The sequence below is a fragment of the Amborella trichopoda genome, chromosome 8, assembly GCF_054954075.1.
Source record: "Amborella trichopoda isolate Santa Cruz 75 chromosome 8, AtrichopodaSantaCruz75HAP2 v2.0, whole genome shotgun sequence".
NCBI lineage: Eukaryota > Viridiplantae > Streptophyta > Magnoliopsida > Amborellales > Amborellaceae > Amborella > Amborella trichopoda.
Genome location: NC_142343.1, coordinates 41,668,459 through 41,695,578, shown reverse-complemented (window position 1 = coordinate 41,695,578; position 27,120 = coordinate 41,668,459). Strand labels below are relative to the sequence as shown.

General features: G+C 34.8%; 2 protein-coding genes and 1 long non-coding RNA gene across 13 annotated transcripts; 1 reads left to right on the top strand and 2 right to left on the bottom strand.

Annotated features, from left to right (window-relative positions):
• Positions 1-1,466: 1,466 nt before the first annotated feature.
• On the top strand, positions 1,467-9,268 carry LOC18433589 (TLC ATP/ADP transporter). Of its 11 annotated transcripts, none has more exons than XR_016061741.1 (13): positions 1,467-1,911; positions 4,048-4,212; positions 4,570-4,668; positions 4,769-4,882; positions 5,019-5,087; positions 5,155-5,251; positions 5,360-5,462; positions 6,260-6,464; positions 7,731-7,844; positions 8,032-8,129; positions 8,285-8,365; positions 8,647-8,763; positions 8,855-9,268. XR_016061741.1 is itself a non-coding variant. In XM_006843672.4 (13 exons), the coding sequence occupies exons 1-13, from the start codon at positions 1,807-1,809 to the stop codon at positions 8,939-8,941; spliced, it is 1,488 nt and encodes a 495-aa protein (XP_006843735.1). In that variant the 5' UTR covers positions 1,467-1,806; the 3' UTR covers positions 8,942-9,268. The 11 variants fall into 11 exon arrangements, 9 of the variants coding, with proteins under 9 accessions (XP_006843735.1, XP_088731166.1, XP_088731167.1 ...); XR_016061740.1 differs by having other exon boundaries at positions 8,014-8,129; XM_006843672.4 differs by having other exon boundaries at positions 7,998-8,129.
• A 1,987-nt stretch (positions 9,269-11,255) lies between these two features.
• Positions 11,256-15,942, bottom strand: LOC18433588 (Excinuclease ABC, C subunit, N-terminal). Its single transcript, XM_006843671.3, has 4 exons — positions 14,692-15,942; positions 14,196-14,334; positions 13,236-13,369; positions 11,256-12,322 (listed from the first exon to the last, which is right to left on the bottom strand). The coding sequence occupies exons 1-4, from the start codon at positions 14,832-14,834 to the stop codon at positions 11,275-11,277; spliced, it is 1,464 nt and encodes a 487-aa protein (XP_006843734.1). The 5' UTR covers positions 14,835-15,942; the 3' UTR covers positions 11,256-11,274.
• Positions 15,943-18,104: 2,162 nt separating this feature from the next.
• Positions 18,105-19,637, bottom strand: LOC105420592 (uncharacterized). Its single transcript, XR_966652.3, has 2 exons — positions 19,216-19,637; positions 18,105-18,334 (listed from the first exon to the last, which is right to left on the bottom strand). It is a non-coding gene; the product is annotated as an uncharacterized LOC105420592 (long non-coding RNA).
• Positions 19,638-27,120: the final 7,483 nt, after the last annotated feature.

The following is a 27,120-nucleotide window of genomic DNA, read 5'->3' as shown; positions in this document are numbered from 1 at the left end:
TTTTCCAGCAAATTACTTTAAATAAAATAAAAATAGTTGTTCAAACAAATAATCTTATGTGTAAAATTGCTTACAAGTTTATTTTAGATATTCTTATAAGAGATACTGTTAAATAATAAATAATTTATTATTAAGATTAAGTTTGCTAAAACTACATATTATGAGTTACAACTGGTACATCCAAATAAAGCCCTGTATATATATCATAGGTATTGAGCAAGGGGGTTAAGGGAGAAAAAGTCATAGATCAGAGCCGCGAGAGAAAAACTGTTCATTTCCATATGAGATCTAACCTCTTTAACTCGGATTAACCTCAATAGAAAAAGTTCCTAATTGCATTTTCTAGGCACTTTGCAAAAAAATAATGTATCAAAATTGAATAGAAATCCTCCCACTTTCAAAGAGTGAGATCTAGGTGTTAGAAAATTCAAATTGCAATTTTATTTTTTAAGAATAATCATTAAGTGATTCTTACCAAAATTTAAGATTGAAAAAATCGTCTCCTCGTGAGGGTGTAGAAATAAACTAAGCTATCGAGGGAGCTCAGTATACATGCTTGTGTGTTAATTTTGAAGGGAGTATGTATTTTTCACATATATGGAAAGAGAGAGATACCTAACTTTTTTTTTCAAAAGGAATAGATAGAGAGGCCATCCTAATAATTTTTCACACGAATATTGTATCTTAATATAAAATTTGGAGATACACCTTAGTTTGATTTTTTTACACCAATAATGCATCTTAAGGTTGTAAACTTACCCTAGGAAAATTTTATGCAAGGTTGGAACTTTAAATTGTAGAATTAAAGTGCATATCAAAAATCTATTGAAAAAAACTATTTTGATATTAGAAAATTGTCTGACTAATCATTTAGGCATTTAGATATATGGATATTTTAAAAAAAATAATAATAATTTTGAGTTTCAAAAATAGTGCATATTGTAACATATTATCTGGATCATCTATTTTCAAGATTTTATTGTGTTTATAGATCTACTTAATTTTAACTATTTTTAAAGTTTATAATTTTATAATTAGAGATAAAATTAGATTTTCAGCCATCCTAATAATTTTGTACACTATTGAATCTTATGATAAAATTTTGAGAAATGGTTTGATAGGGCTTCAATCCTATTAAAATAAGTAAATTCTCACCTGATAACTCATCGAAAATTACAAGTCAAGCATTGGAAACCTTTATATCGATCATCTCGACTTATGGTTGTGAAAAAATATTAGGATTTCAAGCTCTAAAAACAATATATATTGTATGATAAATTATCTAGACTATCTATTCTGCTTTAAAAATAAATATTCATATATCTGCAAGATCTGCACCATTTTTTAGTTTCAAAATTTATTTTCAATGTTGAAAATTGATTTTATAGCCAACAGTACTTTTCAGGCAAGGATTTGAGGTGAAGCTCTATTTTGTTTTGATAATGCCTAGGCCTTATAAAAACCTCATCCTAAAATTTTGGAGGTGCGCGTACTTTAATTGTTTAAGATTGCAGCCTTACGCGAACGACTACTGAGTTAAGAGTCTGAGAGAGCATCGTTACAGGGATTTTTCTTAGAAAAAATGGAGTACGAGCCTCGTCTCGGTGTTCACGAAATAAGCCGAAATTTGAAATTCGGCTTCTAACGGCTGTAAACAGCTAACTGTTCCGGCTGAAAATTTCGGACAATCTGTACCGAAATTTTGAAAAATACGGCGACGTTTTCTTCTTTGTCTGCTTAGCTGAGTTGCAGAGATTCTCCTTCTATGAGCCTGAATTTTGTTAACTTTTTTTTTTCATAAAGGCAATGGTAACGGTGAGATCTCGTATAGAGTGGATCGTCTCTTGCATCGTGACCGTCCATCCTCACGAGCTCTTCCCTCTCATCCATTCATTCGCCTGCTTCTTCTTTGTAAGCTCTTAATCTCATCTCTGTAATTCTAGAGTTTATTTTTAATTCTGTAATTTGTGACCTTACTCCTATGTTTTCCTAGGGTATGTGATCTTATTCCTGAAATTTCTGTCTTCTTCCTGTTTTGTTTATGTTTAGCTGTTCCTTTTGAATTATAGGGCTCCTATTCTTGTTCTTCTGGCTTGGAAGTTTGAGACTCTAGTTTTTGCTTTTTTTCATTTTGCGTTCATATCGGTTCTCAAGTTTTGACCTTTGCAGAAAGCATGCAGCGGAAATTTATCCATTGAAAATTCAAATCTTTTGTCGGATTTTAGTTTCTTCGGAATGATGTTCTCCAATTGTTTTAGACAAGGTTTGAATAGATGATTTCTTGGATATGTTTTCTTTCCCTTTAACTGGTGATGTTTATTCTTGTGATGAATACTTCTTATTGATGAACTTTGGGCCATGTAATGTTTGATGCTTTATTATGAATTTCGTAAAAGTTTGCTGCTTTCGATCAACAAAGGTTTGCGTGCTAGAGAAAGGGTCGAAGCGCTAGCTTCAGGAATTTTAAAACAAGAACCAGGAACCATAGAACTGCAAGATTAAAAAATCAATCTAGATTTTAGTACAGCCCTAGTAAACTATGCTACCATACAAAAGAAAAAAACATGGAAACCGGGAACACAAAGTTTCTTCACTATGAACCATGCTTGCTTAGTTGTGTTTCCACTTCTTAATGTAGAGGTTTGGGCCTTCCTCTTAGTTTGACAAGGTGCCCCGGGCAAGGATCACTTAATATGTTTCAATGATGCACCAAGAAATGTAAGAAAATAATCTTCATTTGTGACTGAGATTTACCTAACCAAATATAACTTTAGGTGCACAACATTTTCCACTTGCCATTGTTAACTATAAAAAGAAAAAAGGAACAAGTTAATATTAGGTGTCAACCTGGTAATGTCAAAGTAAGGCGCACCTCAAAAATCTATTAGAAAAGTTTGTTCTAATGCGGGAAAACTATCTATTTGATCATCTCGACCTCAACTCCAAAACTGCATCTTCCGGCACGGTTTAGAGGTATGCCTTACTTTGATTATTTAAGGCTATCAGGACTGGATCAGTGACTAGTTTGGTTGGACCCGTTCACTGGTTGAACTAGTCTAAGAAATTACATAATTAATAAAATAGTAAAATAAGAAAAAATTGGAAAAATAAAATAAAATAGAGAGAAGTATGAAAAACTAGGAAAAATCTAAAAAATAAAGAAAAAAATAAAGAAAAAGATTTCAAGCAATAAAGAAATAATATACAATAACTCAAATTCATAAAAAAGACATAAAAGAGAAAGCTTATATTAATTAATATCAAAAAATTAGTCATGAACCACAATCATAAGTAGGGAAAAAATTAAGTAAACCATCACAAGTTCACAAGTCCACAGTTTGCAACTTATAGGCTTGAAAAGTTGTCATGATTAGAATGTTACAAAACCCAACTAATAATAAGAAAAGTGTCAAAATTAATTAATAGTCTTCTTCATCAATTTCGATCTCTTTGCTCATCATTGGGCTCCTCAGTGTTGACATCTAAATCATCATCATCATCTACACCTTTGAGAAAGTTTACACATTATTAAGTAAGATATGATTTACACATTATTAAGTAAGATATGAGCTTACATTCTTAGAGTGCCTAAAAACTTCAAACATAGAATTATTCAATTTGAATTTTACCTTCTTGTGGTGGTTCCATCTCCATCTAATTATCTAGATGCTCTTCAATACCTTTAAGAGCAGGCCTCTCTTTCTTGACAACCCACTCTTCCACAATATTGATTCTCTACAAGTCATTTGGATCTAAGGGCATTGGTTTTCTGTGTCCTACAATATAACATTCCAAAGATTTGAGATGTCAACCTTAAAGTTTAAGGTTGCATCTTATGCAAACCACACCCAAGAAATAAAGGCTTGCGGTAAAGTAAAATATAGCAAAGTCATTTCTAAGGGTTAAACCATAGAGAGTATTTGTTTCTGGGATTATCTAGATATCTCAACAGTGTCTTAATGCCTTCTCATTTTGCTTTTCTTCAGTGAACACACGCTATTGTTTTCTTCAGACATTCTCATTTCCTTTGTATTTTCTCTTATGCAGATCCTAACTGCATACTTTGTGGTTCTTCCATTGCGGGATGAAGGTGCGATATCTCTAGGCCTAAGTAATCTACCTGGGCTTTTTGCAGGATCCTTGGTGCTCACACTTGTTGCTGCTCCCATTTCAACTGTCATCTTTTCATTGCCTTACCTTTCTAAGGGAAAGGTAGGAAAGTTCTTGTGGTTTTCCCCATCACAGATCGTAAAATGCTAAGCTATCATTGTTTTGATAATTCATAGAATGATAGTGAGGATAATTGGAGTTACTGGATCATTATGTTAGAATTATGACTAAGTATAATAAGGAACGATGTTTATGTAGTCTTGTTTCTGTAAAAACTCCATATTTATATGTAATATATCATTGCCACTTATTAGAAAAAAGGACAAATGTTTATGTAGTCTTATATCAAATAGCAGTTTTCAGTGGGCACCAATATCTTTCATATTTGAACTTTCTCAAAGTTGCTAGTACTGTGTCATGTTTGAACAATTATGTGATGTTTGATTATTGATATTTCAGGCGTTGCTTATTATACATAGATTTTTCAGTGGATCCCTTGTTCTATTCTTCATTCTTTTATATGTTACTTCATTTGGGTCTTCACCTTCAGTTTCCAAGGTAAGAATGTGACTTCCACAATTTGTGTATTCATATGCTAATTAATAAATGCTTTTCTCACATATCCGTAGTAATTAAAACTAGTGTTTATGATACTCAGGTTCTGGTTTCTCAATCAATTGCTACTGTGAATTATGATGGCCCCAATCATTCTGCAAGCTCGGGTTCGCATGGTTGGTTCTTTATATCAGTCAGAATTTCCCTGTTCCTTTGGGTAGAACACTGTCCTACACCACCTTAGTTCTTGTATGATATTTTAGATACTTTTTCGTACTCAATTAGTGTCTTAACAATTTACAGTTACTGCTACGTGAGTTTCACTGATGTATTTAGGCTTTGGCCTTTTGAAGGTTGCACTTCTGAACCTTGTTACTATCTCTTCCACTTGGGCACGAGTAATAGATGTTATGGATAATGAGGTGTGTATGCTCCAACTTAACCTGGAAGTTGAGTCTGCCTCGAGTTTGAATGGTTCTCTAAATTCAGTCAGGTTCGAGACTGTTTGGCTTTGTTGGCGCTGGAGCTACACTTGGGCAGCTTTTTGGGTCGTTATTTGCTATCGGAATGGCTAGACTGGGACCTTGTATGTACTCATCGGCCTTTCATTCTCTTACTTTCATTGATCAAAGGCTACATTTTACTTCTCTTGCAATGTATTTACAAGAATGGTTCTCTTTCTATTTATTTTCAGTTCTTCTCCTCTTTGCGGCACTGATGATGGAGCTTGCTGCTCAATCTTCAAAAGGGATTACTCGGGATATACTTCCCGAACCAAAAGAACTGTCTTTCATTGGGTTAGTTTTGTCATTTGGTTAATTTTGCCTAGCTAATACTACAAAACTATTGTTGTATTGAAATTATCTGCGTAGAAACCAGTTGAATATAGTGCACTATATGGTTGTGTGCTTTTTACATCTGCAAATACGTGTGTATATGTGTGTGTCTGTGTATAGATACCTGCAGAAACATGTGTGCTTCATTTTATAATTTCAGTAGTGATGCTTAGCTTTGAAATTTCATTTGCTCAAGTCTGTGATTGATAACATTTTATCTGAATGGAACAAATTTTGAGTCAGCGCTAAAAAAGTATAAGAAAGAACATCAATAGGGCAGAATGTTATATTGCGTGGACACAAATATGTGTCGGTGTCTAACACAAGTACGAGGTGTCGGATTCCTCACACCATGAAGTATAGGATTCAGTGACAGCTATATTATGAAAAGAACCAAATCCAACAATATTTTACTCCTACTCCTTTCAATGATGAATAGTAAGAAATAATCACTTATAGCTTAACTGGCTGAATCCACAGATGTTTCCATAGTGCCATAGACATTTTCAAAGTTCACGTGTGACGTGTCTACTCAAAACAAAAAGAAGATCAAGTCTTTAAACTGACACCCAAAAAGAAGTATCCATGTAATATAGGTAGAATGACAAATCTCGGGGGTGTGTGTGCGTGCGAGTGTGTGTGTGTGTGTGTGTGATCATACCTTGTGTTCAAGTCTTCAAGAAGTCAAAAGTTGTTGTTCTTTATGCATACTAGCACTTTATTGTAAACGGATTGACCTGATTTCTTTTTTCTTACAGCCAGCCTGGTTTAGATGAACATGTTGAGGTCGACAAACATTCAAAAGCTTATTCTTCAGGATCTTCACCTAGATCATCTGTTATGATGCCTCCGCTATATGTCATATTTGATGGTTTACGACTGATTGTGGGGTCAACCTACCTTATCCATATTTCTGCATTCCTATGGCTCAGTGCTGTTGTCTCTTCTTTTTTCTATTTACAGGTACAGTTTTTGTTGCTGTTTCATGATAGGCTTGTTCCTACTGTCCTCTTTATCATGCAAATTTTTCATACCACGAAATTAATGTGTTTGCAGTGAAAAGTCTGATGGACTCACCAGCGTTTATCCAAACATATACCTGGGCAATTATCTTATTTTCTTTAGACTTGTGTGTTAGAACCACTACCATGTAGACTTGAGACATAAGGAATTCATGTCACTTGCATACCTCAAGAGTCATAATGTTAAACAAAAATTAGCGAAGAGCAAAAATTATGGTAGAAATCATAAGGTCCCTTCAAGAGTCCCAAATTAATATATTAACAAAATGAAGGACACAGTTTTAGTGAGTCCTGGGACTCATTTAGATATGTGACCCCTCTTCATGATCCATTTTTTAGATGGATTTTGGACTTAATATTTTAAGTATATAACCTTTAACATGGAGATCATTGATATGTAGAAAAGATAAATTTTAAAATTTTAAAATAATAATTTTTGAAGAAAAATTTTAGATTGTTGGTTTTGATCTTTTTGGAGGGGAAGATGGACGTGAGATGCCTTGGGGGACACAAATGTAGTTTTGCGTCTGCTGACATGTAAAGCACTTTTCCCAAAATGAATCCCCTAAAATATTTCTAATATCTTTTGCAGCACCTAATTTTCATTCACTATATCTATGTAAATTTTGTGGAACTTTAAGTAGGAAATTGGTAAATGTTATGAAATATTAAATATTTTTATTGTGAATTACTAAATGCTATAATTATTTTAAATCCTAATTTACTTCCTATATGACAATTTCATGTGAAAAGTTTATTTCCTACATGTGGGAGTCAGCTGGGTAGCAATATGTAGCAGCAATATGTTTACTTAATATAGTTTTCCAAAAATTAAAGAGTTGGCATATGATGTCTGTTACTGCACTGTGTCATTATACTATGGTAATATGCTTGTGTCCAAAAATAATGTAGTTAGCTGTCCAAAACTATGTGAGGCAGATAATGAAGCGAAATATTCAGAATGGCGTGTCCCATAGTGTCATGGTACATGTGAATGCATTAGTTGATGATATGGCATTGCAGTTAGTTCAATGTCCAGGCTGTGTAATTCCCCCCTCTTCCCCCCTCCCTTTTTTTTAGCCAAGCATTGCTATTACACCTCATCATAATTACTTCACATATCATAAATTTTCTAAAATAACCACCTTGTCAATCATAAACTTCTGCATTAGTATTTGTTTTCAACTCATTGAATTCAACTTGGCAGAAAGTTACCATCATTGCTACGACCGTTGCAAGTTCCCTTGATAGAAGAAGAATGTTTGCTCAGATCAATAGCTTCATTGCAATATTCATTCTCACAGGCCAACTTACTGTGACGGTATGGGACTGCAACTTTGAGTCGTACAGCAATTTCCTTGTTATATTTTGCTTTACATGCCAGATCTAGAGTAACCCCTGGTTGCTAATTAGGTCTTGTTTTTTGCTTTTTATTGAACCATTTTTCATTTCAAAATTTAAAACCTTCTTACAGGGTCATATTCTTACAGTTGCTGGGGTTACTGCAGCTATCTGTGCCACTCCTCTAGTTGCTCTTTTTAATACAATGGCTATTGCTCTATGGCCAACATGGATAATGGTGGCTATATCAGAGACTCTAAGGAAGGTTGTCTTGGGAACCTTGATTCATTCTAAAAGCCTGTTGCTTTGCGTCTTATTTTTGTTTTCGTCAGGAAAGATATATTCTTCGAGATATTTGCTTAGACTGAGTCAAATACTATTTCAATAGAAATGTCAAAGTTTGCTCGGTTGGTTGAACAGGTAGTTACATATGTTGTCACCAGACCTGGAAGGGAGCTTTTATTCACAGTTGTTTCACAGGATGAAAAGTACAAGGCTAAGGTGCTCTCTCTCCCACTCTCTCTCTCTCTCTCTCTCCCCTCCCCCCTCACCGCCCCCCCCCCCCCCCCTCCCCCTCCCCCTCCCCCTCCCCTTTTCTGTCTGTGTCTGTATTATGTTTTTTTTTTTTTTTCTTTGGGTCGGGCCGCTGAAATTTTTTTTTTCTGCTTTGCCTCATCGGTGTCAGCTTATTGCCATTTCAGTTCCAGTCCAAAACTTCAGTTAAATTGTAATCGCTAAAACACATAAAGAGAAAATGACAACGGAGCAACTTTTATTCACAGGTTTGCATTGATGTAATTGTTCAAAGGCTAGGAGATGCTACAGCTGCTGGAATTTACAAGCTACTAGTAGATGTCCTTCATAAGAAAGCTTCCACAGTTGCTCTCTATGCAGTGCCTGTAACACGCCCTTAACCATTATTTCCCTTTCATGCTTTGCTAGCTCGAGTTTGCTTTTAATTGATACCTAATTTTATTTTATTTTTCTCAGGTGTGCTTATTGTGGATGGTCACTGCATTTTATTTGGGTCGTCGCCAATCACACCTCTTTAAGTATCAGTCTGTTCCCACTTCTTAAATACCCACGCAATACACTCACCATGGTATACTCATACCAATGTTGCCTTTCAGATTTAAAGTCCAAATTGGCTGTGAAAATGAAGCTGTAAAACTGTTGTGGAAATGAAAATAACCATTCTTTTGTAATAGGGCGGCGACTGTAAACGTCCGCTGGAACTCAGAACAAGTTCTGGGATAGGTTGTAAGAGAAACTGGGGCATTGTTTTGAGGATTTCATGTCCTCGAAATTCACGTCAAAACATTGTCAGTACTGATAAACTGCCGCCATCTTAAATGTTTTACTTCCAATTTGGTGAAGAGGGAATCGAACATGGCCTTGTTTGCAGGGTGGTGGTATTATTTTTTTGTTTATTATTATTGTAACACGCTTTCTTGATAGAGAAAGAAGCACCTCTAACTCCGCCCATCCTCCCAATATACGCTTAATAACATCTGCATCACACACTGAATTCAAATGAAAAGTCAACGCCCAAAAACCAGTATAGTGTCCAGTTACTCCCACAGGCTAAATCCATCTTAGGAATAATTTTATGACCCCACATTTTTGGGATAGTAACCTCATCTATCCATAGACCAACCTCAACTAAAAAAGAGAAATTCAAATTATGCACTTGAAAAAAAAAAAATCTAGATTGAACACAGGCTGTCCAATATTTCAAGGTTGAGATGTAAGTGCTAGAAAACTCAAAATTCAAAATTTTTCTTTTAAAAGTAATAATCTAGTGATTCTTAGATGGTTATAAAATTTTCATATTGAAAAAATATTCCCAAGTTGGCCTTCTGACCAAGGGAGTAGGTTTGCAATCGACTCCCTTGGGAGCTCAATACTCATTTCCTTGACTCCTTACCAATTTATGTTTTTCTATGTGTATAGATAAATATGCAACTGTGTTCATACTTCCTACATGTGCAGGTGTATAATTAAGGGTGTGTTTGTTTTGGCAGTGTGGGATTATTATTGACTAGCATTAAATGCAAATCAAAGTAGAAAATGTATTTTGAATGGTCAGGGCCTTATTTGCATTTCTCAAACAATATGGGTGAAGACAAGCATGTTGTGGAACAATTCCCAACCTAATATGTTAAAAAAATAGGACCAAACCTGTTTAGTAGTCTTCTCAAGCACACCCTTAAATGTCATTGTATACTTATGAATAAGCAAAATTCAATGTGTATGCACGTTTTATGTACCCAAATGAGATAAAAGTGGAAGTCGTTATCTGTTTCTTGGACTTTTGATTGATTTACTCGGCAGTATAAAATCTCCAGTTAAGCATTAAGGCTTCGAATAATGACAAAAAGCAAACCCACACTACAAAACCCCACCAAAGAATGTGGTTCTAACCCAAGAAACCCATTTATGCCCCTCACTACGAAATTTGAAGTTTAAAAAATGTTGCATATCCCATAAATATGTAAATACTAGAAAGTAGACGATTCAAATTACATGTTTACAAAATACGATATTTTTAGGGCTTGAAATCATTTCATTCATCAAGGGTTGAGATGATCAATTTGATGATGCTTTTCCAGTGCCGGAACTTTAAACACGCCCGATTTGGGCCACAGCTTTAAACACGACGGCCCTACACTAGCCTTTTCACTAAGTTTGTGGGTGAGGTAATTTGACTTGTCAGTGGCTGTTGGAGTAGAATCTTTCTATCTACGGGTAAGCAAAGGAAAGTGTTGAGACAATTGTTTGTCACAAGATGAAAGGATGATTAATTTAAGTTCCATCAAATCATTTCTTCTTGTGTTAATTTATCAATTAATTGGGCCCCCATCTTCTTTTTTGTCTCTTTGCTATTTCGCAATTTTTATGAAGTTTTGGTTTTCTATCAATTTGTCACTCATATTCCCTAGGAAAATTGCCAAGTCTTTTATGTCAAATAGCCTGCTACTTCGGAAACAGATTGTGATTCCCTACAAAATTGCTGGATTCTGAAAGTCATAAAATGGAAGCAGAAGAAGAGAAAATGTTCCAGTACAGTTCAAATCTCAAAATGATGACTTTTGAAATTAACTTGAGATAAATTACTTAAGACACATTCATTTCCCCAAATCTAGCATGATTAAAAGATGGGTGAAAATTTTCTATGTTAAATGCCTACCCAAGAAATGGAGGGTATCCAAATGGGTCTCTAAACCACTTCAACAGAAATACATAAGTTTGTTTTTTTTTTTATTGGTGACCGAATAATTAGAAACCAGATGCCTGCAATAGGAAAGAGAAAAAGTTGGAGTCACAACTAGCATACACAGTCTCATGAAAGAGAAGAAAAAAAGTGAATGAATGACATGAAGACACTAAATAACCAAACACCTTATTATTTACAATTGTATAATGAGTGGTGAATCAGTTAAATCAATGATTTCTGGGTGAAGGGAACCAGCAATACGTGATGATTGTTTGGTGCAAGAACTAATCGTACAACTTAATGGCGTCAAGTTAATAGTCGCACCCATCTCGAGTGGAGATGTTTTATGGCTCAACGGACTTAAAAAGTCCAACTGTTTCAATTCACACTCTTCATTCCTTCCACATGCATTCCGCAAAGGCATATTTCCTAATGGTGATAAGTCAACCAAGTCTATGGTCTCACCCATCTCCAGTTGAGATGTTCTTCTAAATGGAGATAAATCCATCAAATGTTTCAACTCACCACCTTTATTTCTTCCAGATGCTTTCTTCAAAGCCGCTTCAGGTGAATTTCCCATTCCGTAAGTCCCACCACCGTGAACACCATGATCATTATCTTTCAAAGCTCCTCTAAAATTCCTGATCACATTCCCGCCCCAAATTGGTGTCTTATTTATTCTGAACGGATCATTATGATGGCTATCATAGAAATTATCATCATCATCTTCATGACTACCATTTTGAACACCATCGTCACAGTGAGCATCATCATCTTCATGACTACCATTCTGAACACCATCGTCACAATGAGCATCATCATCACTCAAGGTTCCTCTAAGAGTCTTTATAACATCCCCACCCTGAATTGGTGTATCATTTATTCCAAACTGACCATCACAATGATCTTGAATACCATCATAGTGAACACCATCCTCACAACGAGGATGAACATCCTTCAAAGTTCCTTTGTGATTCTTTTTCCTTTTATTGCCAACTAATAAGTCATTTATGCTATGCTTATTATTATCAAGATCAGAAGCATCATAGTGAATATGAACATGACCATGCCCATGACTGCCTTCATCATCATCATTATCGTCATCTAGTACCCAACCTTCCAAGTAGCATGGTAGTTCATCCATGGAACGAACGAGGACATTCATTTGTTCAGGCAATGTTGGGTGGCCGGCACTGTAGCTGAGGTACTTCGTTGAGAAGAAGTTCACTGTGAGGTTTAAGCTGTTAACAAGCATATTAGATGAATTATGAGCACCAGCACCAGCCAGTCATAAAATCTTGATAACACACGAAAATAAGTACAAGTATATAGTCATTATTCATTGATGGACAACTTATGGAGCAGTTTGGGTAAGATGCATGTATCGCAAAGCATGTGAGATCAGTATTTTATAACAACTCAAAAGTTTCATATAAACCAACATGGACCAAAATTCACATTTTGGAACTATAGATTCTAGAGTAGTCATGCCTCAGCTTTGTTTTTTCGCAGATAAGCCATGCCCTACCATCTTGATGGACCTAGAATCGAGCAGACAAAAGGTGGAGGAATGAATGACCAGTGTTTACGGACAGGACCTCAGAATATTCTATCACTATCTCTTCATTATCAAAAAGCAATTCATGGGGCAGGAGGTAGTTCAATTTTGTCAAACACGTAAAGTTTTATGTCAATTGTAAGTTATGGAGCCTAGAAAAGGCAAATGTATTGTGTTTTGCATAGAGGAAGCCATGGGATCTATGTTCTTTACTTCTTTACAGAAAGTAAGGGATTCATGTTAAGGTGATTTATTGAATGTTTTGCTACTTGACTCTTTGACCCACCTAAAAGAGCCAATACCCATAGAATCCAAATAGCAGCTTTACCCCTGAAAGCCTGACCTCATACATACCTTTATTCACTAAAGTTGGAGCTCATCTATCACAATTTGCCCATTATTTAACCATTTCTTACAATTTCTGGGACCATTTTCATCAGTGTCACTTTGTTACACTATCAGAGCAATGCTAGTCACCATTCCATGGAACGTCAAGCATGACGCGAAATACTAAAATTAAGGGTCATACATACATGGTAGAAAAAAATTAATTTAAGCAAAAACTAAAATTTTGAATTATTGAATGGGAAGTTTACCTGTGCCAAGCAGGTAGTGTGAGCATTGTGTAAGCTAGCTTAACCTTGCCAGCCACGCCTGAGAGAGTCTTGAGTGATGCAGCTGCACCTATTACAGCTAAGGACTCTGTAGGGTGCTGCCAAGCCCATTCAAACTGCATTCCGAGAATAAAAGTGAACCATTTTAGAACCTAAGTAGTTCCATTATCTTCAAACTTGAAATCTCAATCAAACCATTGAGTTCTAAAATATCATTGTAAAGACACAAAATTAAAGAAGACACAAACTGAAAATTTTGAATAAGCAAAGGGAAAAGAAAATATAAGCTATAAAAATAACAAAATAAAATTACAAATGATACCCCTTTTTTGTGAAAGCAGAATGCCCCATTTGGAATTCTTAGGTAAAATACACCATCCTCAAACTCAAAACCTTCATCAACTTATCAAATTTTGGTAAAATCATCAAGTTCTAATAGATCACTATGAGATAAGAAGCAGATGAACGATACAAGCTAAAAACTCCATAAAGGAGCTTACAAAGTCCAAATCAAGATTTCAAAGTCAACTATTTCACTATATCCTTCTAATCAAGTGACCAGAAGAACCAAACAGTGTTCACATTGAATAAAAAAATATAGTCCATAAAGGAAAAAAAAGATCAAGACAACAGGAAAATATACAAACATCACAAAACAGGGTTATAAAATCAACTCTGGTAGTGGCTGCCATTAGCAACCATGTTTTTGGCCAGAACACATAAAAAAGAACTTGTGTTTGGAACAGCATAAATTTTGGATTTCCATTCTTGATATTCATATCTAGATCAAGGGGGCAGTTAAAACATCGGAAGATAATGAAAATTGTAACTCATGATGATGATGATAGTGGTGGTGGTAGTGGTAGTGGTAGTTGTAGTGGTAGTGGTAGTGGTGATGACAATGAGGAAATGAAAAAGAAATTGATTTACAAGAATTCTAACCTGTAAAGCTGAAACATTTGAAGGGAACCCATATATACACAAGACCATTTCCCATGGCCTCTTCCTCTTTGTCCTCCAAGCTCCACATCCTATCTCACCATTATGTTGGCGTATTCGACGACGAGGATTAATGGTAAACCTACATAATTATCAGTCAAATCATTTACATATTAGCAAATTCAGAGACAAATTTAAATTGTATAAACCCCAGAAAAAACCTAATTCGAATCACTATTCCAAAACAGTAAATAAGATGGAAAAACCCCCAAAAAGATGCATTTCATCCTTCAAATATAATTATATTCATATCACCAATATATTTGACTAAAGTTAGAGCCATGAATTATGGAAGATCAGATTGTACGCACATAAACCCTAAAAGTACAAGAACGAACCACGCTGATCCTGGATTTGAGCACTTAAAATCCTAGAACAAGCGAGAATCAAGACAGGAACTATAGAATTAGGGTTCCACGAGAGATCAATAATCACATACCCGATATATGTGTGGCCTTTGTGCCTTGGGCTCAAAGAACAGAGCAAATAGCAAGCGAAAAAGCCATGCTTCTCCTGTATTAGGGTTTCGGGGGGACCAGATATTGGGGTTTCAGATACTCTTCCTTTGTTCTTCTTCCTCATTGTCACCACGATAATTCTTGCCCTAGAATCTGGAATTAGGGTTTTTGGTCGCTTTATATGAGCCTTAACTCGATGGCATTTCTTTGAAAATATGACCGTTGGAATTTGAATCTAGTCGGGGGCCAGAAAGTAGGGATTTAACTACGGGAAATGGTTTGATAGAGCTGCAGCCCTATCAAAATAAGTAAAGCCTCACTTTATAACTCATTAAAAAGTCCCACCAAAATTTACATCCACCATCTCAGCTTCAATCAACATTATGGTTGAGAATATACATTTTTTGTATTTTAAATTTTATTGTTGCCATTCGAAATTGATTTTAGAGCCATCATACATAATTTTCTCATATAGAACAACCTCTTGTATTTTTATCCTCTCTTTTAATGAAACACACATGACAGTTTCTATGTCTCTTTGAGCATTATCACGATATCAGAGCAAGATTAACTCGAAAGGTGAATCTTCAGCAATAAGCAAATCTTGATCTTGAAGCTTGTCTAAGGGTCTTGTTCTATTACTATTATGTTTGATGATATGATTGTCATTGGCAACAATCCTGCTAAGATTCGCAACATCCAACTTCACCTTAGTAACACTTCTGAAATGAAGGGTCTTGGTCGGCTCCGCTATCTTTTGGGAATAGAGGTAGACTCTTCTCTAGTCAAGTATGCACCTGAAATTCTTCGTAAAGCAAGTTTAACAGACACTAAAACCGTGGATACTCCACTAGAGCTCAATGTTAAACTGCAGCCAATTGATAGTGAACTTCTATCTGATCCTACACGGTATCAGCAACTGGTTGGTAGGCTCAACTATTTAATAGTTACTTGCTGTGATATCAGTCATGTCGTTCATATTCTCAATCAGTTCATGTTTACACCTTGTTTTACTCACTATGCTATTGTATTTTAGTTCTTGCGATATCTTCATGGCACTTTATTTCAGGGTCTTCTTTTCTCCAGCCACTTCTAGACTAGAATTGTGAGCTTATTCGATGTTTGATTGGACAGGTGATGTTACTGATCAGATTTCTTATTTTTCTTGATGACTCCCTTATCTTCTGAAAAAGTAAAAAAAAAAAGTAGTTATTCGATTCAGTGCCAAAGCTAAATACCATGCACTTGCTCATACTACCTCTGAGATTATCTGGTTGCAATGGTTACTCTCTCACCCAAGTCCCTAGCCTATTTTTTGTAATAATAAAATTGCTACTCAATTAGCTCACAATGATGTATTTCATGAGTAAACCAAGCACATTGAAATTGATTGTCATTTTGCTCATCATCATATTTTACAAGGGACTATTATATCTTCATTTGTTCCCTCAACAGACCACGTAGCCGATCTTCTCACCAAGACCCATACCACAATGCATTTTCACTACTTATTATCCAAACTCCAACTGCGCTCTTTAAATGCACCTTGAGTTTGAAAGGAGGTGTTAAAAGATATGGAACATATTCCTTGAGATATGTACAAATTTGATCTTTGTATATTTCTTATAAACTTTCCATTTAGATAAGTATGTGCCATTTGTCATATATAACAACCTTTTGTATTTTTCTCTTCTCTCTGTTAATGAAATACACACGAGAGTTTTGTCTGCCTCTCTGAGCATTATCAGTAATAATTGTCAATGGGTAAAATATTAAATAGATCATCTCTTATAGGATTTTGATCTATTTCTCATAATATATTTTTACATTTAAATGTCAGCACCATTGGGAACTAGGAAAGCTTTGTACATAGGGCGCCCTCCTCATATTGCAAAATAAGGTATACCTCTAAATTTTGCTAGTAGATGTACTTGTAGCATTGAATACCTTATGATGGCTTGAAAATCTATTTCGATCCCTAGTTATGAAATTCAAAATTTCAAAAAATAGTACAGATCAAGCAGATCTATAAATACATGAAAATCTTAAAAATAGACAGCTTAGATAACTTATTATAAGATATACTATTTTTAAAACTCGACTTTCTTTTTTTCCTTCATATATTTTTAATTTTTTAGAGGGTTTTCTAGCAAGGAAATGCTTTTTTTTAGAGGATTTTTGAGGTGCATAATTATTTCATAGTATAAAATTGGGGATTATATACTATGGGACCGTTTATCTTTTTTATAAGGAGGTCATAATTACTCATAGTCATTAGATATCAAATTAGATGGCTTGATATATTTCACAAAGTTCGAAAAAAAAATTTTGAATTTTGAGTCCAATTAATGATATGCTCACAGCGACCCAATTTGAAATCTAAAGATTGTGACTTCTTTGTGCTAAAAGTAAATCTTCCATCGGTATACTTTTCCATGACATTGACATCTTATATAAACTATTTCCTCGTGAATTTGGTCGTTGCGGTGAAAATAACTCAAAATGACCCTACCCACATATAGAACAAGTTTAGAAATGTAGAATAAATTGACAACTTCGAAACTAGTCACAGTAAGGCATGCTTACCATCATGTTCTATACCCCAAATCTCGTCATGAATTACAATAATAATCCATTCAAGTCGTTCTATATATACTTGCTCCAACATAAATATACTCTTTTTAGCTAAATAAGGAAGAAGTTTTAAGGGGTTCAACCTTAAATTATAAAGAATTAAGGGGGCGCATTAGAAACCTAACATAAAAGGTTGTTCAAATGCTGGAAAGTCGCTCAATTGATCATCTTGGCATCTTGGACTATATATGTATGAATATAAAAAAAATTGGATCTCAAGTTTTAAAAATAATGTATTTTTTAAAATATTATTTAAACCGTCCATTTTTTAGATTTTCAAGTATTTATTGATGTGCTCTCTATCTCTACATTACTTTTGGAGCTTCAAAATTTGTAAGTAGAGTTGGGAATAGAATTTACGGTTTCCAACACCATAGTTGCATCTTTTGGCATGATATGAATGTTCGCCTAGTGATGCCTTATATAAAAGGGTTCTTATACTATGAGACTATTTATTTTTGGTACAAAGACGTCGCAATCTCCTATTCGATGTGAAATCCAATAGATGAAAGTGTATCACAAAATTTGATAAATTTTGTGTTGAACTTTGTGTCTAAATAATAACACATCCTTAAGGCTCGACTTCAAATCTAATTGTCAATGATAATTGTGATCTCCTTGTATAAAAAATAAATGGTATTGTATATATTTATTATATAAAATGCACCCAATAATTCAATGATAGACATATTTTATGCCATGTCAAAGATTAATCGAGGAATCCAGGATTTACATGCTCAAACAAGGAGGATAACAAAAATTTTATGGTCCGGGTAAATATTTTATTTCTTAGGTTAAAGTCTACGATCACTGCTCCAAGAACTTTTCATGATCAATTTTCATGAGGTGGACTCGCACAACATTTCGCAATCACCATTTTCTAAATAATGCACCTACTTAATATCAAGAAGTCCTCAATTCACTTTTCCCCGGGGCTAGGTTTCTCCATAGGTATTTACCACTGGCCATATCTACACATGCCCAAAAAACCTGAAAATGGAAGGTGCAATTAGTTATACCAAAAAGCCAAAATAAATAAATAAATAAAAAGAGGGGTTAGAGGATTAATCAACATTACTAATGTTTTTAGATTTTTCTCAAATATAACCTAAATCCTTAATTATCAAGGACACAGTTGGAGGTTCTCTAAATGAGATTGTATGCAACAAGACCATTTACCTTTGGTACACAGACGTTACAATCACTTATAACCAACCACCTTATATGAAATGTGATAGTTTGGGTGTATCATAAAGTTCAAAAAAAAAAACTTTAAACTTTGAGTTTGGTAAGTGAAATGAAGCCACCCAGTTTCAGATCAACATTAATTGTAACCACATTGTACTAAAGGTAAATGGTCTCATTACGTATTTTTCCTTTTGAACCAGTGTTTTACAAGTCGGACTTATCTTTCGACATAGAGGCCCAAGCCCGAGGGCTGTGGGTCTGACGGGGCCAAATCCTAAGTTTTAACAAAACTTAAAATTACTAGAAAACTGGGACTCTCGGGCGATTCCAGAGTTTCCAACCAAAATTGGTAACCTCCCAACGCAGTCCAAGACTCTGAGTCTGATCGACAACCTTTTGAACACTGGTTTAATATTCCTTGAAAATTTCTGCCTGGTTTGGGAAATTTAGTAACAAAAACAAAATCTTTTTTACAAATCATAACCATAATTCTAAAATTATGTCAAAATTGATGTGAGCTAATCTATGCAATAAGAACGAGCAAAGAGCTAAAAAATCAGAATTCTTCCTTACCTAACTTATTTTGTTAGGGCTGTAGCCCAATAAAAAAGATTTTACTTATCAATGAACGGTCCAGATGACATTTGTGCAAAGACATGAACAGAACACAATGATCAGCGTACCTTGGAGAGACGGCCGCAGGTTGAGCCTTGGGGTTGTTTATCCTCTCCATTAAGACCTTCAATCGACGGTGCAGATTGGAAGTTCTTCCAGGCGAGAAATGCAGCCAGAGAAGCAGAAAGGAATATGAGAATGATTCTGAGAGGACACATCAGAAAATACCCTCTTCAACAGAGCAGGAATGATAATAGCGAGAGAGAGGGGCTTAAGGAAGGTCGAAGATGGGGAAAGAGAGAGAAAGATCAAAGTATAAATGAAGCTTGAGAGAGAAAGAGTCAAATGGGTGTTTTGTAGAGAGAGGGGGGCTATGTTTTGTCAAAGGCGCGTATTGGGTGATAGATTGATCAGGTAAAATAGGGAAGACTATTCAGAGTTCAGACAAAATCCTACTTTGTTTATTATTATTTTCCACGATTGCTTTCTAACTTTTTTAAGTTGATTTGATCAAGTATATGGCACAAAAAAACGGCAACCAACCGGTTTGGATCGGAATAGGTGGGAACGGTTTAATTCCACCAAAAATTATCAGAAACCAGCCTGCCGGTTCTACGAGAACTGCCCCATCATTTATTTTTTATTTTTTATAAATAATTTTGTTCTTTAATTTTTTTAAAATTTTTATTGGCTTGTTCACTCTACCGGATCGTGGATTTGGACTGCCAAACCACCCTGATTTTCCAGATGGGCGATCTGGTTCATTTTTAAACCTTGGGCATAACAAACTAACCCATAGTGCTAAGAGCACAAAGTCCTAATTGGGAAATTATTGGAGTCAATTGAAAACTACTAGATGATTATTTCAAAAAAAAAATTGAATTTTAAATTTTTTTAATTATTAGATCTCATTATCTAAAAATTAAATAGAATGTGTTTAATATTGAGACATTATTTTTTAAAGAGTAATGATGCTATGAGATCCTCCCACATTCATGTGAGTATGATCCCAAAAGATCACTATTAAATTTTGACACAGATCTCTAAAAAACACATTCATCCGAATCCAACATTCATGTCATAACTTTTTTAGAGATCTGTGTCAAAATTTAATGGTGATCATTTGGGGTCCTATTCACATGTGAGAGAGTCTCGTAATGCCATTTCTCTTTTTTAATAGCGCGGTAACTAGGAAATTTTTTTATACTGGGGGCATGTAGCATGAAGAGGTTTACAATATGGGATTCTAAAGCTAATCCCGACGGGTTATACTCCCACAGGCAGGATATAAAATCTTTTGGCTAAGTGCTTGACTGGTGGATTTGATCAGCCGCATGGTGGAAACGGTAGGAAATTGAAAGAAAAGAAAAACAATAGTGAAGAAATTAATTGAGTATGAATTGTATGACTTAATTGCCCCCCACCGATCGCAATCAAATAGGGCACTTCCGATCCGTGTTTGACTTGGCATGCTCTAAAGATTGCAATTTGCATAGGGTGTCAACTTTAAATAATCAAAATAAAACGCGCATGTAAATCTTGTGAAATGATAATATTTTTAATGTTGGAAACTAGTAAGATGCCCTAAAAATTTATTTGCCCCCCTAAAATTTAAACTTCTAGAAGCAGTGTAGATTGAGTAAATCTTTGGACATTTTTAAATGTTGTAAACATATGGTTTAGAAGATGTGTTACAAGGTTTACAATTTGAAATTTTGAAATCTTTATATATATATATATATATATATATATATATATATATATATATATATATATATATATATATATATATATATATATATATATATATATATAGATATATATATATATATATATATATATATATATCAAGGTATTTATTTACAAAAGAGTTACACATAGTTGTACGGAATATCAAAAAATCAAACTTATGAGCCACATTATGAAGTTGAGGGAGAGAGTAATTAAGCAATGAGTACATGCATATCATAAAGTTACTTTGGTTCTATGCTAGAAAAGTCAATCATTAACGCTAGTGTCCTATTTAGATAATTGATTGAGAAACTTAGGAAGAAAAGAAAAGAAAATATTCTACATGTTCTTATTGATTAAGATAAAGCACGCAATATGATACCTGTAGAGTTAATATGATGGGAGTTCCAAAGGAAATGAGTCTCTAGAGGATATATTGATATGGTAAAGGCTATGTACAAGGAAGCGTTAACAAGTATGAGGACAACTGCCAGACAGAAGATATATGAGTTTTCAGTGACAGTAGGCCTACATTAGGGGATCAGCATTAAGCCCATATCTCTTTGCTTCAGTTATGGACAGGTTAACTAGGCATCTAATATAACTTTGATTGATAAGACAAGAGAGGACGTCAACATAAAGTTAGAACCTAGAAGGGATGCTCTAGAACATAAAAGTATTAAATTGATCGGACGAAGACTTAATATATTGAATGTAAGTTTAGTAATAACATGAGTAGAAATGAAGAATTAGTTAAGATTGATGCTAGGAAGAACCTAAAAGAGATTATTTTCAATGTCTTTGGTAGATAAACCATAAGAATAAAAATATTGAACCAGAAGTCACGCATAGAACTAGAGTTGGGTGGACGAAGGGAATATGTGCTTCTGGAATGTTATGTGATTTCTCATAAAAATAAAATTGAAGGGAAAATTTTATAAGACGGTTGTAAGACCAATGATGCCTTATGGGATAGAATGTTGAGTGTTTACGAAATAACATATCCATAGAATGAGTATGTTTGAGATGAGGATGTCGAAATTGATAAGTGGCAAAACAAGAAAGGAAAGAATTCTAAATGAATTCATCCAAGAAAAATTAGAGTTTGCTCCAATAGGTGATAACAATGAGGGAAAGTAGATTCAGGTGGTCTGGTTATATGCAGCGTCGACATAAAAAATATCGTTAGGAAGTGGATTTGGTTCAAGTGGAAGGCTCTAAAAGGTAAAATGAAAGCTCAAAAGGACAATGATAGAAGCAGTGAGAAAGAGATAAGTGACTTATAATCTTAAACTGAGGGTATGTCCTTTAATATGTAGAAAATTTGTTGGGTGAATTGAGGGTAGAAAATGGTATGATTTCAAAAATAAGATATAGAACTCTTATTATTTTCGGGCACCATGTGCATTATTTCAAAACGATATTTGTCCCTTTTCGATATAGTATTTAATGTGCATAAGAAAAGCAAATTTGTCATCAGGATACAGGAAAACAAATATGTCTTTTGTAATGTTTCTAAGCTCTATGTGCCCTAGCTCAGAGCCCACACACTAGGCATCAGAGTCTTGATGTATTAAAGAGAGAAAGAGATAAAAAACAAATACAGAGAGAGAGGGAGATAAGCCCGTTGTTGTGCTCGCTGGAATTGCATAGAAATGTGCATTAAGAGGCTCAAAAATATGATCAAAAAGTTTCTCATATATGAGAGAGGCCCCATATTGTAAAGCTACAAGGAGGCTGCACATTTACTGTACCATCAACGGCTATAAATGACATGATCTTTAACTCTCTTGATGGGTTACAACCTCCTTTTGCCTCCATTTAATCAATGGCTAGATGACCGTTGGATCCCTTAGTTGGGCTGACAAAAAAATAACGCGTCGCACATGTGCTCTGGCGAGGGGTGCCTCATGCGAAGTGCAAAGCACGCCATCAAACGCACATGCACGTACTCCATGCATGCATCATCTCTCACATCTTTGTATTAAGAGTATATTGTATGGGAATACGTGCTCTTAAATATAGCTCAATAAACTCTCTCCTTTTCAATGTGAGACTTAAATCCACATCTTTCTCTCTCTACAATAAAGTTTAGGAAATAACCCATAAAACCTTGTTGTTTAGAAATACATATAAGTATTTTTGGAAACCAAAAATATTAACATGATAGACTGGAATAGTAGAACAATATTAGTGTAGTCAATCTCAAATAGTCGGAGTAAAACTCAATTCATGATAATGATGATGATATATCTCGAGATAGGTGATGAATTGTAAGTTTTTTAACGGGAAAATTTCATATAGAATCCTAATTCTTCGTAGTATTTTATTGTAGACCCTCCTTTCGTTTTTCTTTCAAGCAGCATAAGAAAACCTCTAAATATTTCATCATATTCCATCATCTTATCTCCTTCTTTTATTGACTTTTGATCATAAAAATTAACCCCAACAAATCTTTTTTTTCTATTTTAACCTAAAAACTTTTTTAATGGGTAGAAAGTGAAAAATATGATTAACATTTTTTTTTGGGATGAAATGGTATAAAAATATTTGTTGAGACTAATTTTTATGGTCAAAAGTCAATAAAAGAGGAAGATAAGAGATGAAAGAGTATATGAAATTCTTAAAGATTTCCTTATGCCGCTTAAAAGAAAAAAAAAAAAAAGAGGTTCTACTATGAAATAATACAAAGAATTATGGTTCTATACAAAAATTTTTCTTTTTTAACATAAAAAATAACTTTTTTTTATGGATTTTTAATGTGCTCAATGTAATCTTCTATAAAATTTACGTTTTCTAAACCACATATCACTAACTACTGGCGCACTTGTACCTTTCTCAAAAGTTAACTGTTCTCACTTAGTGATTCAAAAAATACGAGTCCACACGAAATCGATCGATCCAAAAAATTAATCACCACATTTCAGTTTTACGTATATATGAAAAAATGACCAGGCTTAGAAGGAAACAAGCGATTCGGCATAATAAAACAATGACTCTCTACAATAAGACAGCGATTTATTTTTTTAAACCATTACTTTCTAGCTGGAGACACCACGCCGCAACCTGTGCAAGGATTTTCTTGAGTGCAAATTTGTATTATGTAGAGAGAGAATATTGCCATGTGCACATTCTAGGGCCGGCTGGCTATTAAGAAGCGTTATCCTGTGCGTTATTGACTTTCGTAAGTGGAAAAGCTGTCTAGATCCAACCTAGGTACGTTTTTTTTTTTTTTTTTTTTTTTTTTTTTTTTTTTTTTTTTTTTTTTTTTTTTGGGAATTAGGGTCTCAGTGGAAAACCCACAAAGATGAGAGTGTGGTCAGGTGTCGCAAGTGGTAGGAATCGTAGAGGAGTTTGTTTAGATCAAATGGTCAAAATACCTCAAAAATCACTCAGATAAAGGGGTTGCCTTAAAATATGGATTAGGTCTCAATGGATCCGCCCACTCATCTATTTAAATGAGTTCTCTCTCTTAAATCTAATTTAAAGCTGGGTTTCAGAATCAAAATTTTAGGGAATGAATATATGAACTATGATGAGTAAAAAACTATAAACATAAAAATGAGATTTTTTTTTATATACAATTTTAGCGCCACCAATATTAAATTTTAGTGGGACTCCCATTTGTCTTAGCATCTATCTACAAGACCGTTGTTTATGCGTGAGTGGACACCATTGTGCGCTCCCTAATGCAAGAACTGTTTTTCCTTAAAATATTTCACTTGCTACTTCCTCAACTATTTTGTAAGAGAAACCCAATATACCTCTATTAGGGATGCAAGACCCTAATATATAATAGGGTGGCAACAAGCTGGGACAACCTTTGTTCTTGGCCGGCCCCAGCCCCAGCCCCAGCCCCAACCCCAGCCCTAGCCCTAGCCCTAGCCCTAGCCCTGTTAGGGCCGAGCTGGTCCAAGCCAAGAAAAAATAAAAGAGAAAACAACGAAAATAGAGGGTTGGGCTAGGTCAAATCAAGGAGGCACTAGCCCTAGCCAGCCATAGTTATGGCCTAGGCCCCACTTTTTAGGGCCGGGCAGGGTTGCAAGGCGCATTGCCAACCCTAATAAATAACCATATTTTGGTAATTTTGTCCCCTTAAATGGGCCCCTGTCAAATTATTCCAAGTGCCAAAAATTATATACATATCTTTTTCATTAAAATCTCTTGTTCTGAGTTTCAAATAAGGAAGAAGATGAGACATTTTGATAATTTAATCCACTTGTATCATGAGCCAACTTACCAAAAATACGCTTAAAACTTTGAACAATGGCATTTTGGGCCTTTTTAATAATAAATACTTGAGGTACTTGAATGAGACGATCTTATAAAAGTAACCATTATGTCTACAAGTTGGTTGATTTTGTAATTCTTTTTTGGTGATTTGACTATTTCACTAATATTCTGCCCCAGAAAATTGGATCCTAATTTCAATTTTTGGTGCCACCAGTGATCTAACCAAAATGTATAGATATTTTTCCATTTCACAAATTTTTAGAGAGAGATATTTACTAAGATATCATAATGTCAATTTAGTGAGGAAAATATAGTGTCCAGATGACGCGGACGTTTAAAGGATGTACAGTACCCTCCCAATGTCTCATACTAAAAGAAAATAAAACATAGAATCAAGATTATTTGTATTATTTATTTTTAATTATTCTACAATTAATATTAAACTTGAATTTGCGAGCGTGAGCATCCACAAGGTCAAATTATATTTTTTTCAAATTATTTTTTATAAGGTTTTAGATGGGCATTAATGTGCCACAAAATCCAACCAAGGTTTTGAAACCTGATAGTCCGTCTCATAAATAGTCGATCCAGAATGGGAAACGATCCCGACCCACCCAGTTTCTTATCAAAATCAGGAATTTGTCCGGTTTGGACTCGCTTTTATGGGCCAGTTTGGACTCGCTTTCTTATAAAAATCGGTTAGAGCCAATTAAAAACCGGGCGTCCAGTTTTCTTATTAAAACCACCCCATTTTAGTAAAGCTCCCACCCGATTATGATAAGAAACCAGGAATTGTCCGGTTCAAATCCAAGGGTCCAACGTCCACAAGATTCCATCCCATTTAGTAAAGCTCCCACCCGACAGTCTTATTACAGGAGGGGATAAGTTCTTCCATATGTCACAGACAAAATATGAAACCAAAGTCAGCCAAACATAACATACACAGTACAATTAACACCACATTATGACCAATGCAGTTCAATCAATGCATAAACCCACAACATACGAGTTTAATCGCGACGAACCGCATTCAAGCCAGGATATGCTTTTACAGAGGCGAACATATAGATATAATTACTTTGCGTGAGGGACACATCTAGATTAAAAAAAAACTTACCCATAAACAAATATGATCCTAACCTACCCATTACTAAACAAAATTTATCCTAATCTACCCATTACCTACTTAAAGGCAAATGGGTAAATGCAATTTCTTTTATGATGAATTACCCTATTACCTACTCAAAAGGCAAATGGGCAAACACAGTGCCTTTTATGATGAATTACAGGGTATGTACAAATGACATCCAACATATTTGGATGCATCAACAGAGAGTTTCAACTCTGAATCATGGAAATATATATGGGAAAATATCACTTATGGGGTCAAAACCACATAGAGGGGAAAATATCATTTTTAGGGATAAAAAGCCCTACCAAAATCATTAAGTGGGTAAAAAGTCTCAATTAATATTAGAGGGTACTCTGGGGCCTTCTAGGTGGGACCAATTGCCTAAATACCCCTTGATGGCCAAGGGCTAAATATAATTTCTTTTATGATGAATGGCAGGGTAAGTACAAATGACATTCAACATCTTCGGTATGTCAACAGACTTTGAACTATATACGGGAAAATATCACTTAAGGGCCCCATAAAGGGGAAAATGCCAATTTTAGGACAAAAAGCCATTGCAAAATCATTAATGGGTAAAAAATCTCAATTAACATTAGAGGGTAATTAGAGGGTACTCCAGGGGCCATCTAGGTGGAACAAATTGCTTAAATATGCCTGGTTGTTCACGTTCCTAACCTTGAACAAGGACAACATGGGCATTTTTAAGATATTTTTTGAAAAGGCACCCAAAGAAAGTTTCAAAGCAAGCGCTTTGATGTTAATTGTGGGGTTAATGTTTTGACCCCTTAATAACTTTGTATGGGTATTTGACACCCTAAATGATATTTCTCCAAATTATATTCCAAATTATGTCAACAAAGTTAGAAATGTAGAG

Excerpts from the sequence above, each read along its gene's own strand:
- LOC18433589 (XM_006843672.4), top strand. The coding sequence starts at position 1,807 with ATGGTAACGGTGAGATCTCGTATAGAGTGGATCGTCTCTTGCATCGTG. Across the intron at positions 1,912-4,047 it reads CATTCGCCTGCTTCTTCTTT|ATCCTAACTGCATACTTTGT; the intron begins GTAAGCTCTTAA and ends TCTCTTATGCAG. Across the intron at positions 4,669-4,768 it reads CTTCACCTTCAGTTTCCAAG|GTTCTGGTTTCTCAATCAAT; the intron begins GTAAGAATGTGA and ends TATGATACTCAG.
- LOC18433588 (XM_006843671.3), bottom strand. The coding sequence starts at position 14,834 with ATGAGGAAGAAGAACAAAGGAAGAGTATCTGAAACCCCAATATCTGGT. Across the intron at positions 13,370-14,195 it reads CAAATGTTTCAGCTTTACAG|TTTGAATGGGCTTGGCAGCA; the intron begins GTTAGAATTCTT and ends CTCGGAATGCAG. Across the intron at positions 12,323-13,235 it reads ACACTACCTGCTTGGCACAG|CTTAAACCTCACAGTGAACT; the intron begins GTAAACTTCCCA and ends GCTTGTTAACAG.